The 12,500-nt window shown below is 47.9% G+C and overlaps 2 protein-coding genes and 1 long non-coding RNA gene across 13 annotated transcripts in view; 2 read left to right on the top strand and 1 right to left on the bottom strand.

The window, feature by feature from the left end:
* Positions 1-12,500, bottom strand: part of LOC118389629 (SLIT-ROBO Rho GTPase-activating protein 2-like) — a 179,993-nt gene that overhangs the window by 673 nt on the left and 166,820 nt on the right. For 3 of the 4 annotated variants that reach the window (XM_052526582.1, XM_052526584.1, XM_052526583.1), the window contains exons 22-24: positions 3,370-3,595; positions 3,180-3,290; positions 1-3,086 (exon numbers count right to left, since the gene is read on the bottom strand). The exon at positions 1-3,086 is cut by the window's left edge and continues 673 nt beyond it. In XM_052526582.1, coding sequence (XP_052382542.1) covers positions 2,613-3,086; positions 3,180-3,290; positions 3,370-3,595 — 811 coding nt within the window. In that variant the 3' untranslated portion in view covers positions 1-2,612. The remainder of the gene's footprint in view (positions 3,087-3,179; positions 3,291-3,369; positions 3,596-12,500) is intronic. The other variant, XR_008144391.1, reaches the window with a different exon arrangement.
* LOC127932153 (uncharacterized) lies at positions 8,003-10,462 on the top strand. 7 transcript variants are annotated; one of them, XM_052526600.1, is made up of 2 exons: positions 8,003-8,105; positions 8,534-10,462. In XM_052526600.1, the coding sequence occupies exons 1-2, from the start codon at positions 8,007-8,009 to the stop codon at positions 9,125-9,127; spliced, it is 693 nt and encodes a 230-aa protein (XP_052382560.1). In that variant the 5' UTR covers positions 8,003-8,006; the 3' UTR covers positions 9,128-10,462. The 7 variants fall into 7 exon arrangements, with proteins under 7 accessions (XP_052382560.1, XP_052382561.1, XP_052382558.1 ...); XM_052526601.1 differs by having other exon boundaries at positions 8,003-8,159; positions 8,642-10,462; XM_052526598.1 differs by having other exon boundaries at positions 8,003-8,159.
* LOC127932154 (uncharacterized) overlaps positions 12,014-12,500 on the top strand; it is a 3,270-nt gene continuing 2,783 nt past the window's right edge. Inside the window, exon 1 of one of the 2 annotated variants that reach the window (XR_008144392.1) lies at positions 12,014-12,402. This is a non-coding gene — a long non-coding RNA (uncharacterized LOC127932154). The other variant, XR_008144393.1, reaches the window with a different exon arrangement.

The following is a 12,500-nucleotide window of genomic DNA, read 5'->3' as shown; positions in this document are numbered from 1 at the left end:
AAGGAATAAGGAAGGAACCACACGGAGGGATATTAGTGTGTCTGTGGGAAGAGGCAGAATGCTAGGAGGAAAAACGTACAGAGAGAGCAGGGTGATAGGGAGAGGTGTCTGCTGCTTTTCTAGCCTCAGGGATCTCGAAGCCCTGACATTAAATATCCTGGTCTCAGACAGTGTTAAAGCTGTCAATAACTAAAGCATCCTGCCGCCTCCCACTAACCTTGACCAATCAAAACATTCTGTCTCCTCCCCTTGACGAATCAGTTCAGACTTCAGAAAATGCTACCACAGTGACAGACAGGACAGGACCGGTTGGAGATTGACCACATGATGCAACAGACAGTTAGGGAGTCACAGCAGAAGTTCTCTTAAAGACGAGCACAACAAAACAGACCTCAGGGCTGTTCCTGTATATCATTTCATCATTTCCAATCAGTTATCGAATGCCGGTCTGCCATTACACACATCAATGCTATTGGAAGAGGAGCGACAGAGGAGACAGTGTGACACTTTTCCTGTTGTCCTCTGACTTTAGCGGCTGGGACTAAGAACTAGTCAGTCACACAAACATTAAGCCTAGTGATCAGTGATACTGGTAGCAGAGTGGCTCTGGTGACACAGGTTCTGCTGTCTTTGTGTCCCATCCTGTTGGTCCCCATGTCTCCAAAGAGCAGGCATTAGTTGGTTCCCTTAATGATGAGTGGTTAACGCTGACTTCTGAGAGTTGTGAAGGGTCACTGACACACACACACACACACACACACACACACACACACACACACACACACACACACACACACACACACACACACACACACACACACACACACACACACACACACACACACACACACACACACAGTTTAGTATTACATATTCTGAGGATAAACTAAGAAGTGGAAGAAAATAAGCATAAAGTAATGTTTATGAATGCGCTTGACGAGGTTTGTTTGTGCTTGTATCTAAACAAACTCTTCCACCTCACTGAGATTCCTCATCTGCACATGTCCAGTTATCACCATGGTTAATAAACTATACATGTAAAAATACCCTTTTTGCTGATTTTGTCTGGAGTAATAATTTGTGTGAAGCTGGTGTAAGAGGCGCGTTTGGTAGTATTGAAAATAGATGCAGTCAGTCAGCACTGCGACTGCTGTGGCCCCAGCATGCGAGGAGAACCTGAAAGGCATTTAGCTGCCACGTCACACACACACACGTCACACACATGTGTATGTGTGTGTCTATTCCACTTCTGTAACAGAGCGTATATTAATGCTGGGAATCTAAGGGAGAGAGAAGCAGCAGGCCTGGCATGCTGCTAAGCTGATGAGTCTGTCAGACTCTTATTGCTAAAGAAAGGTTGGTTATTGAGAACAGCCATGTCGTGCACATAAACACCAGCAGGAGGTGCTGTTGGAAAGCTAGACAAGCGTTGCATTATGTGGGTAAATACAGAATGTAGAGAAGGACTTTTAACTATTGTCCTGCAGGGCCCCATCAATACACACCTGGGACATTGGTGATTGGGCTCTCTGGCCAATCAATTACATTACAACTTCCACTTAGAAAAGTAAAGCAGCATTCCTTTGGCCCCTGAGGGGTGCTAATTGAATAGCCCTGATGAATAGTATAGTAGAATACAGTCTAGTAGAATACAGTAGAAAAGAGCGTGGTGTATAGCAGCTATACTGGTGAGCGTTGTTGTTAGAACGAGTCACCACAACACTCAGCTTTCCTACACACAGGAGGATCAAAGACATAGCCTGGTCCTCTTCTCTTCATGTAGAAAGAGGCATTCCACTGCTCTCTCCATCCATCCATCTGTCTGTCCATCTCTGTCTCTTTCTGTCCAGGATGGCTCACACGCACCTCACACAGGCACACTCATTCACACACACCTCACACACACACACACACTCACCTCACACACACACACACCTCACACACACACGCACGCACGCACGCACGCACGCACGCACGCACGCACACACACACACACACACACACACACACACACACACACACACACACACACACCTCACACAGGCACGCTCACACACACACGCTCACACACACCTCACACAGGCACGCTCACACACACACCTCACACAGGCACACTCACCTCACACAGGCACGCTCACACACACACCTCACACGCTCACACACACCTCACACAGGCACGCTCACACACACACCTCACACACATACACACATGCACACTCGCACAGGCACGCTCTCACACACCTCACACAGGCACGCTCACACACACACACACACACACACACACACACACACACACACACACACACACACACACACACACACACACACACACACACACACACACACGCACACACGCACACACGCACACACGCTCTCACACACACACCTCACACCAGTATATACAGCACAGGTTCCATGTCTCTTTATTGTCATGCTGTATGTTCGTTTGATCCCTTGTTTGAGTCATGGAGGCTTTATACAGTCTAACTCCCATAATGCTTTGTTTGGGAGGGTAAGCTGATCCTAGGTGAGAGCTATCCCACTTGTCATTGGGTGAGGGGAGATGGGGCAATGGTTTGTGTATGGAAGTGGAGCGTGTGTGATGTCACTCCTCAGGCGGGGCAGGACTTGTCGTTGGGCTGGGGTGGGGGTGGGGGAGGAGGGGGGACAGTGGAGGTTGGGGACCCCATAGCCGGACTGCTGCTTCCTCCTCCCTTGGGGAAGACCACCGGCTTGGGCCGCGTGGCTGGAGGACGAGGCTCTCGGAAGGAGGGAGTGGAGAAAGAGAGGGCTGAGGAGGCGAGAGAGGAGGGCAGGGTGCTCCTGGGATAGGAAGGGCGGAAGGAGGAGGGGACGTCGCTAGCGGACGAAGCGCTGCGTTGGAGAGGGTGTGAGTGTGGAGATCCTGCGCCGTCGCTGTCCCTCAGCAGACGAGAGTGGAGGGGACTGGAGGGCTCTGATGCACCCCCTCCTCCTCCACCACACACACCCTTCAGCTGCTCCAGAGTGTCCAGCACCACGTCGGGGGTGTGTGTGTGCTGGACACTGCTCTGCCTCTCCAGCTCTCTCATAGCCGCCTCGATATCCTGAAACAGATAAGGAGATATCAGACAGAGTACAAATCAGAACACACACACATTTGGTAGGGCTGAGAGGTGAGGGGTCAGAGGTGGGCGAACCTGTGAGGTGGGCTCCAGCTGAGTGATGACCTCAGGGTCCAGAGGTCTGTGGTTGCTGAAGCTCTTAGAGCGCCCCGCTGTGGTCGCTTTGCGGAACTGAGGGCTTTCCACCTGCACAACAAATAACACTCCTTACAATCAGCAAAACAATAATGATAGATAATATTACCCAGCAGTCATAAAAAGTTACCTTGGTCTTGAGAGAGGAGTGGCGTGTAATGGAGGAGTTGAGGACACTGTGGGCGCTGACTGGTCGTTTGTCACCGCCCTCTTTCACCAGAGCCCCTCCCACAGGCAGACTGGCCGTCCTCACACCCCCACCAGTCGCCCCCGTTGGGGGTACGTCACCCCCCTGTCCTCCCTCAGACACCCGGAAGGTTCTACGGATACTCCCCAACTCCGGCTTCTTCCTCATCCTGACAGAGAGAGGAAGAGAGAGAGAAGGGGGGATTGGATTGGTTAGAGAGAGCGAGAGAGAAGGGGGGGGATTGGATTGGTTAGAGAGAGAGAGAGAAGGGGGATTGGATTGGTTAGAGAGAGAGAGAGAAGGGGGAATTGGTTAGTGAGAAGATGAAAAATCAAAGAAAATTTTATTTGTCAAATTTTTCATAAACAACAAGTGTAGAATAACAGTGAAATAATACAAAGATAATAACTCGAGAAATAAATCCATAATCATACATGGGGTACCGGTAACGTCGACGAGGTAATTGAGGAAGATATGTACATATGGGTAGGATGAAGTGACGAGACAACAGGACAGATAATAAACAGTAGCAGCAGCGTACGTGATGAGTCAAAAGAGTTGGTGCAAAGGGGGGACAATACCTATGTTGTTAACTATTTAACTCACTATGTAGCATCTTATGACTTGGGGGACGAAGCTGTTCAGGGTCCTGTTGGTTCCAGACTTGGTGCATCGGTTACACTTGCAATGTGGTAGCTGAGAGAATAGTCTATGACCTGGGTGGCTCAAGTCTTTACAATTTTTAGGGCCTTCCTCTGACACTGCCTGGTATAGAGGTCCTGGATGGCAGGAAGCTTGGCCCCAGTGATATACTGGGCCATACGCACTACCCTCTGTAGTGCCTTGCAGTCAGATGCCAAGCAGTTGCCATACCGATCAGTGATGCAGTCAGTCAAGATGCTCTCAATGGTGCAGCTGTACAACTTTTGAGAATGTGAGGGCCCATGACAAATCTTTTCATCCTCCGGAGGGGGAAGAAGCATTGTCGTGCCTTCTTCATGACTGTGTTGGTGTGTGTGGACTATGTTAATTTTTTTGTGATGTGGACACCGAGGAACTTGAAGCTCTCGACCCGTTCCACAGCCCTGTTGATCTGGATGGGTGTGTGTTCCGCCCTCCGTTTCCCGTTGTCCACGATCAGATCATTTTTCTTACTGACATTGAGGGAAAGGTTGTGCTCCTGGCACCACACGGCCAGGTCACTGACCTCCTTCCCGTAGGCTGTCTGATCACCGGGGATCAGGCCTACCACTGTCTTGTCGTCAGCAAACTTAATTATGGTATTGGAATCGTGGGAGGCCACGAAGTCTTGGGTGAACAGGGAGAACAGGAGGGGACTAAGCACACACCCCTGAGGGGTCAGCGTGGCGGATGTGCTGTTGCCTACCCTCACCACCTGGGGGTGGTCCGTCAGGAAGTCCAGGATCCAGTTGCAGAGGGAGGTGTTTAGTCCCAGGGTCCTGAGCGTAGTGATAAGCTTGGAGGGTACTACATTGTTGAACGCTGAGCTATAGTCAATGAACAGCATTCTCACATAGGTGTTCCGCTTATTCAAGTGGTAGAGGGCAGTGTGGAGTGTAATAGAGACTGAGTCATCTCTGTCAAAACTCAATGGGATAGTTCCACTACTGTACAACAAGGTTTTATGAGAAAACATTTGGAATTACAAATTCTTAGGGGAGTAAATGAAATTCAAATAAAACTTCCGTAAAAATGTAAACCTTGCTGAAATATGAGAAATCCTTGATCAATGTGACCTGTACTAGTGGCAAGTGCTTAAACTAAAAATGTTCAGGTAATTATTTATGCCCACCCTTTGCAAAAAAATATTTTCAGAATACTCAGAAATCTCAAACTTTAAAATGAACGTGGAAAAGTATTAATAATAACTCATGATCTACAGCAAGCCTTTAAGTGGACCACAAAAAGATTACATACTTGGGATGCTTAATACGTGACAACGAACAACAAATATATAAAGATAACTTTATTCCATTACTCAACGATATAAAAGCAGATTTCATTCATTGAAATATTATTCTGATAAATGTTCCAGGTAGAATAAACCTCATGTAGTCTAAATTGATTCTATGATCGTATGCTCTACATTAGTTTTTTGTATGTTCTTTGTATGTCATTTTAATATTTGAGAATTAACCAATGATATTAGGCCATACTTGGCCATGGTTACAGACACCTGTGTGTCTTTTGACACTATATAAACGAGTCACCCTGCAGTGTTTGTGATTAAGAAAGCTTGCCTGTCGAAACGTTGGACATTACATTTTTTGCATCTGAGCTCTTAGATTGTGCGGCTCTCCTTTATTTTCGAGAATCAACCTCTTCAGAATGGTATGTCTGCCAAAGTTTTATATCTATTTTTGGTTATACCAATTACCCCACCAAAGACATTCTTTAAAAAAGTATACTGGGTCATTACAAACTTTATATGGGTAAATAAAACTCATAAAAGGACAGTTTTACATCTTCCTAAGTCTGGAGTGGTTTTAACCTTCCAGACATGGAATTGTATCAACTCGTTACCCAAGGCTCAGCATATGTGGGAACTCCTTCAAGACTGTTGGAAAAGCCTTCCAAGTGAAGCTGGTTGAGAAAGTGTGCAAAGCTGTCATCAAGGCAAAGGGTGGCTACTTTGAAGAGTCTCAAATATAAAATATATTTTGATTTGTTTAACATTTTTTTGGTTACTACATGATTCCATATGTGTTATTTCATAGTTTGGAAATCTTCACTATTATTCTACAATGTAGAAAATTGTGAAAAATAAAGAAAAACCCTGGAATGAGTAGGTTTGTCCAAACTTTTGACTGGTACTGTAGTTAAATGCACTAAAGAGGAACAATGGGTACATATTGCTTTGCTTTATCTTGGCCAGGTCGCAATTGTAAATGAGAACTTGTTCTCAACTTGCCTTCCTGGTTAAATAAAGGTGAAGATGTTCATGCTCATCCCTAGAATATTTTTATGTCGATTTTCAAAGGATAAAGCTAAAAACATTAGCAACTTCATAGTTTAGAACACTAGAACTAAGGCACTGCATCGCGTCACTACTGACCCGGGTTTGATCCCTGGCTGTGTTGCAGCCGGCCGGGAACCAGGAGACCTATGCGGCGGTGCACAATTGGCTCAGCTTCGCCCGGGTTAGGGGAGGGTTTGGCCGGTTGGGATATCCTTGTCCCATCGCGCACTAGCGACTCCTGTTGCGGGCTGGGCACAGTGCACACTGACACGGTCGCCAGTTGTATGGTGTTTCCTTTGACACATTGGTGTGGCTGGCTTCCGGTTAAAGCAAGCAGTGTGTCAAGAAGCAGTGCGGCTTGGTTGGGTTGTGTTTCGGAGGATGCATGGCTCTCGACCTTCACCTCTCCCGAGTCCGTACGGGAGTTGCAGCGATGGGACAAGACTGTAACTACTAATTGGATACCACGAAATTGGGGAGGAAAAGGGGTTAATAAATAAATACATTTTACAAGAACCAATATCACTCCCTAGAAACACAACCTTATGGAATAATCCTTGTGTCACGCCCTGACCTGAGAGAGCCTTTTTATGTCTCTATTTTGGTTTGGTCAGGGTGTGATTTGGTTGGGCATTCTATGTTTCTTTATTTCTATGTTTTGGCCGGGTATGGTTCTCAATCAGGGACAGCTGTCTATCGTTGTATCTGATTGGGAACCATACTTAAGAAAACTGAGAAACATGTGACATACAGACAAATGCTTTCAAAACAAATAGCTGTTAAAAAAATGTATTTTTAAAGTGTTGGCACATGAACACAATGATATTTCATAAACTATTTAAAATACTAGAATACATTTAAACAGGTCTTACATTGTTATGTTTGTGTGGGTAGTTAACTTTGTTAGTGGCACTATAGCCGTATTAAGCTTCACGGTCGTTCCTGTGTTTTGTTGGCAACATTTTATATCAATAAAAGAAAATGTACGCTCAACACGCTGCACCTTGGTTCGCTTCTTACGACGCCCGTGACAGAACTACCCACCACGAAAGGACCAAGCAGCGTGGCCGGGAGGAGCAGCACTATCTGGAGGAATGGACATGGGAGGAGATATTGGAAGGCAAGGGACCCTGGGCACAGAGGCTGGGGTGTATCGCCGTACTAAGGAGGAACTGGAGGCAGCTAAAGCAGAGCGGCGACGCTACGAGGAGTTGGCACAGCGGAGTAAGCACGAGAGGCAGCCCCAAAACATTTTTTGGGGGAGGCACACTGGGAGAGTGGCTGAGTCAGGGTATAGACCTGAGCCAACTCCCTGTGCTTACCGTAAGGAGCGTGGTACTGGTGGGGCACCGTGTTATGCGGTAAAGCGCACGGTGTCTCTAGTTCACTCTCATAGCCCGGTGCGCTATATGCCAGTTCTCTGCAAATGCCGGGCTAAAGTGGGCATGCAGCCAAGAGGAGCGGTGCAAGTGCCAAGCACCAGATCTCCAGTGCTCCCCCACAGCCCGGTTCGACCTGTGCCTGCGCTCTGGAGGTGCCGGGCTAAAGTGGGCATTCAGCCTGGAAGAGTGGTGCCAAGGCTACGCACCAGAGCTCCAGTATGTCTCCCCAGCCTGGTTCATCCTGTGCCTCCTCCACGGACCAGGTCTCCAGTAGGTCTCCCCAGCCTGGTTCATCCCGTGCCTCCTCCACGGACCAGGTCTCCAGTAGGTCTCCCCAGCCTGGTTCATCCCGTGCCTCCTCCACGGACCAGGTCTCCAGTAGGTCTCCCCAGCCTGGTTCATCCCGTGCCTCCTCCACGGACCAGGTCTCCAGTAGGTCTCCCCAGCCTGGTTCATCCCGTGCCTCCTCCACGGACCAGGTCCAGGTCTCCCCAGCCTGGTTCAGGCCTCTCCACGGACCCCAGCCTGGTTCATCCCGTGCCTCCTCCACGGACCAAGTCTCCAGTAGGTCTCCCCAGCCTGGTTCATCCCGTGCCTCCTCCACGGACCAGGCCTCCCAGTCTCCCCAGCCTGGTTCTCCTGTGCCTCCTCAAAGGACCAGGCCCTGGTCTCATCTGGTTCATCCCGTGCCTCCTCCACGGACCAGGTCTCCAGTAGGTCTCCCCAGGCCTCCTCCACGGACCAGGTCTCCAGTATGTCTCCCCAGCCTGGTTCATCCCGTGCCTCCTCCACAGACCAGGTCTCCAGTATGTCTCCCCAGCCTGGTTCATCCCGTGCCTCCTCCACGGACCAGGCCTCCAGTAGGTCTCCCCAGCCTGGTTCATCCTGTGCCTCCTCCAAGGACCGGGCCTCCAGTAGGTCTCCCCAGCCTGGTTCATCCTGTGCCTCCTCCACGGACCAGGCCTCCAGTAGGTCTCCCCAGCCTGGTTCATCCCGTGCCTCCTCCACGGACCAGGGCTCCAGTAGGTCTCCCCAGCCTGGTTCATTCCATGCCTCCTCCACGGACCAGAGCTCCAGTAGGTCTCCCCAGCCTGGTTCATCCCGTGCCTCCTCCACGGACCAGGCCTCCAGTAGGTCTCCCCAGCCTGGATCATCCCGTGCTTCCTCCACGGACCAGGCCTCCAGTAGGTCTCCTCAGCCTGGTGAGTCCGGTGCCTGCTCCATGGGCCAGTCCGGGGCCTCCAGCGAGGGTACCCAGTCCGGGGCCCGCAGCGAGGGTGCCCAGTCCGGGGCCCGCAGCGAGGGTGCCCAGTCTGGGGCCCGCAGTGAGGGTGCCTAGTCCGGGGCCCGCAGTGAGGGTGCACAGTCCGGGGCCAGCAACGATGGTCGGTCAACGTGCCGCACCAGAACCGCCACCGCGAATAGATGCCCACCCGGATCCTCCCCTATAGGTTCAGGTTTTGCGGCCGGAGTCCGCACCTTTGGGGGGGGGGGGTACTGTCATGCCCTGACCTGAGAGAGCCTTTTTATGTCTCTATTTTGGTTTGGTCAGGGTGTGATTTGGGTGGGCATTCCATGTTTTGTTTTTTATGTTTCTTTATTTCTGTTTTGGCAGGAATGGTTCTCAATCAGGGACAGCTGAATCATACTTTTCCCTCCTTTCTGTGTGGGTAGTTAACTTTGTTAGTGGCACTATAGCCCTGTTAAGCTTCACGGTCGTTCCTTTTTTTGTTGGCAACATTTTATGTCAATAAAAGAAAATGTACCACGCTGCACCTTGGTCCGCTTCTTACGTGACACTGGATAGCTTTTCAGAATTAATCGATAAATTGGCCCACATGGAAAACTAAAGGCACAAAAACCGTATATGACTTGGTAACAGGAAATGTATTTATTTCCATGACAGAATTAAAAAGTAATTTTGGACTGACCAATGTACATAGTTTCAAATACTATCTACATTGCAACTTATAACGAAATTTCGAGGTAAATCTTGAGGTAATCTTGTTTTTTATTTGTATTTTTTCCCCCTTTTTTCCCCCAATTTCGTGGTATCCAATTGTTTTAGTAGCTACTATCTTGTCTCATCGCTACAACTCCCGTACGGGCTCGGGAGAGACGAAGGTTGAAAGTCATGCGTCCTCCGATATACAACCCAACCAAGCCGCACTGCTTCTTAACACAGCGCGCATCCAACCTGGAAGCCAGCCGCACCAATGTGTCAGAGGAAACACCTGTCAACCTTGGTTAGCGCGCACTGCACCCGGCCCGCCACAGGAGTAGCTGTGGACGACGCTAGGCCAATTGTGCGTTGTCCCACGGACCTCCCGGTCGCGGCCGGTTGCGACAGAGCCTGGGCGCAAACCCAGGGTCTCTAGTGGCACAGCTGGTGGCACAGCGCCCTTAACCACTGCGGGAGGCCTGAGGTAATCTTGTTTTGAGTCATAAAAAGATGTTCATACGATAGGTAAGATATAGAAAACCTTGCAGAGAGCCTATCCATCTTAGAAAAAATATAAACTATTGAAACCAAGATTTAAAAATAACTGATGTTGGCATAAGATGGAGGGAAAGTTGGAGCATAACTAACAAAATTACAGTTAACAAAAATGTATGCTTAAATAATCCAGTATAAACCAAAGTACAGTATATACCGTGCCTTGCGAAAGTATTCGGCCCCTTGAACTTTGCGACCTTTTGCCACATTTCAGGCTTCAAACATAAAGATATAAAACTGTATTTTTTGTGAAGAATCAGCAACAAGTGGGACACAATCATGAAGTGGAACGACATTTATTGGATATTTCAAACTTTTTTAACAAATCAAAAACTGAAAAATTGGGCATGCAAAATGATTCAGCCCCTTTACTTTCAGTGCAGCAAACTCTCTCCAGAAGTTCAGTGAGGATCTCTGAATGATCCAATGTTGACCTAAATGACTAATGATGATTAATACAATCCACCTGTGTGTAATCAAGTCTCCGTATAAATGCACCTGCACTGTGATAGTCTCAGAGGTCCGTTAAAAGCGCAGAGAGCATCATGAAGAACAAGGAACACACCAGGCAGGTCCGAGATACTGTTGTGAAGAAGTTTAAAGCCGGATTTGGATACAAAAATATTTCCCAAGCTTTAAACATCCCAAGGAGCACTGTGCAAGCGATAATATTGAAATGGAAGGAGTATCAGACCACTGCAAATCAACCAAGACCTGGCCGTCCCTCTAAACTTTCAGCTCATACAAGGAGAAGACTGATCAGAGATGCAGCCAAGAGGCCCATGATCACTCTGGATGAACTGCAGAGATCTACAGCTGAGGTGGGAGACTCTGTCCATAGGACAACAATCAGTTGTATATTGTACAAATCTGGCCTTTATGGAAGAGTGGCAAGAAGAAAGCAATTTCTTAAAGATATCCATAAAAAGTGTAGTTTAAAGTTTGCCACAAGCCACCTGGGAGACACACCAAACATGTGGAAGAAGGTGCTCTGGTCAGATGAAACCAAAATTGAACTTTTTGGCAACAATGCAAAACGTTATGTTTGGCGTAAAAGCAACACAGCTCATCACCCTGAACACACCATCCCCACTGTCAAACATGGTGGTGGCAGCATCATGGTTTGGGCCTGCTTTTCTTCAGAAGGGACAGGGAAGATGGTTAAAATTGATGGGAAGATGGATGGAGCCAAATACAGGACCATTCTGGAAGAAAACCTGATGGAGTCTGCAAAAGACCTGAGACTGAGATGGAGATTTGTCTTCCAACAAGACAATGATCCAAAACATAAAGCAAAATCTACAATGGAATGGTTCAAATAAACATATCCAGGTGTTAGAATGGCCAAGTCAAAGTCCAGACCTGAATCCAATCGAGAATCTGTGGAAAGAACTGAAAACTGCTGTTCACAAATGCTCTCCATCCAACCTCACTGAGCTCGAGCTGTTTTGCAAGGAGGAATGGGAAAAAATGTCAGTCTCTCGATGTGCAAAACTGATAGAGACATACCCCAAGCGACTTACAGCTGTAATCGCAGCAAAAGGTGGCGCTACAAAGTATTAACTTAAGGGGCTGAATAATTTTGCACGCCCAATTTTTCCGTTTTTGATTTGTTAAAAAAGTTTGAAATATCCAATAAATGTTGTTCCACTTCATGATTGTGTCCCACTTGTTGTTGATTCTTCACAAAAAAATACAGTTTTATATCTTTATGTTTGAAGCCTGAAATGTGGCAAAAGGTCGCAAAGTTCAAGGGGGCCGAATACTTTCGCAAGGCACTGTAATTATATACAAGAGACAGAATTAACAAATTACACAGCATGACAGCAGACATGTCAAGTGTTCAACTAATAATGATTCAATAATCGATGCCTTTTGGGAACGCGAGAAAGTTCCGAAGTTGTGGGCGGAGCTAGAAAGTTGTCAGAAGTATAACAATATAAACGTAATTTATTTCCATCGGACTGCATATTTCAAGACAACATATGGTGGTGTAGTGAGATACCCAATGGGCTGGACGGTTCTCTTCTCATCACTCATTTAGATAAAATTCAACTAGGGATGGAGGTGTGACCAGGCACTAGGGATGGAGGTGTGACCAGGCACTAGGGATGGAGGTGTGACCAGGCACTAGGGATAGGGTGTGACCAGGCACTAGGGATAGGGTGTGACCAGGCACTAGGGATGGAGGTGTGACCAGGCACTAGGGATGGAG

The sequence above is a fragment of the Oncorhynchus keta genome, chromosome 10, assembly GCF_023373465.1.
Source record: "Oncorhynchus keta strain PuntledgeMale-10-30-2019 chromosome 10, Oket_V2, whole genome shotgun sequence".
In the NCBI taxonomy this organism is placed as follows: Eukaryota; Metazoa; Chordata; class Actinopteri; order Salmoniformes; family Salmonidae; genus Oncorhynchus; species Oncorhynchus keta.
Note: the sequence above shows the minus strand (reverse complement) of the source record. Positions and strands in the feature narration are given on the sequence as shown.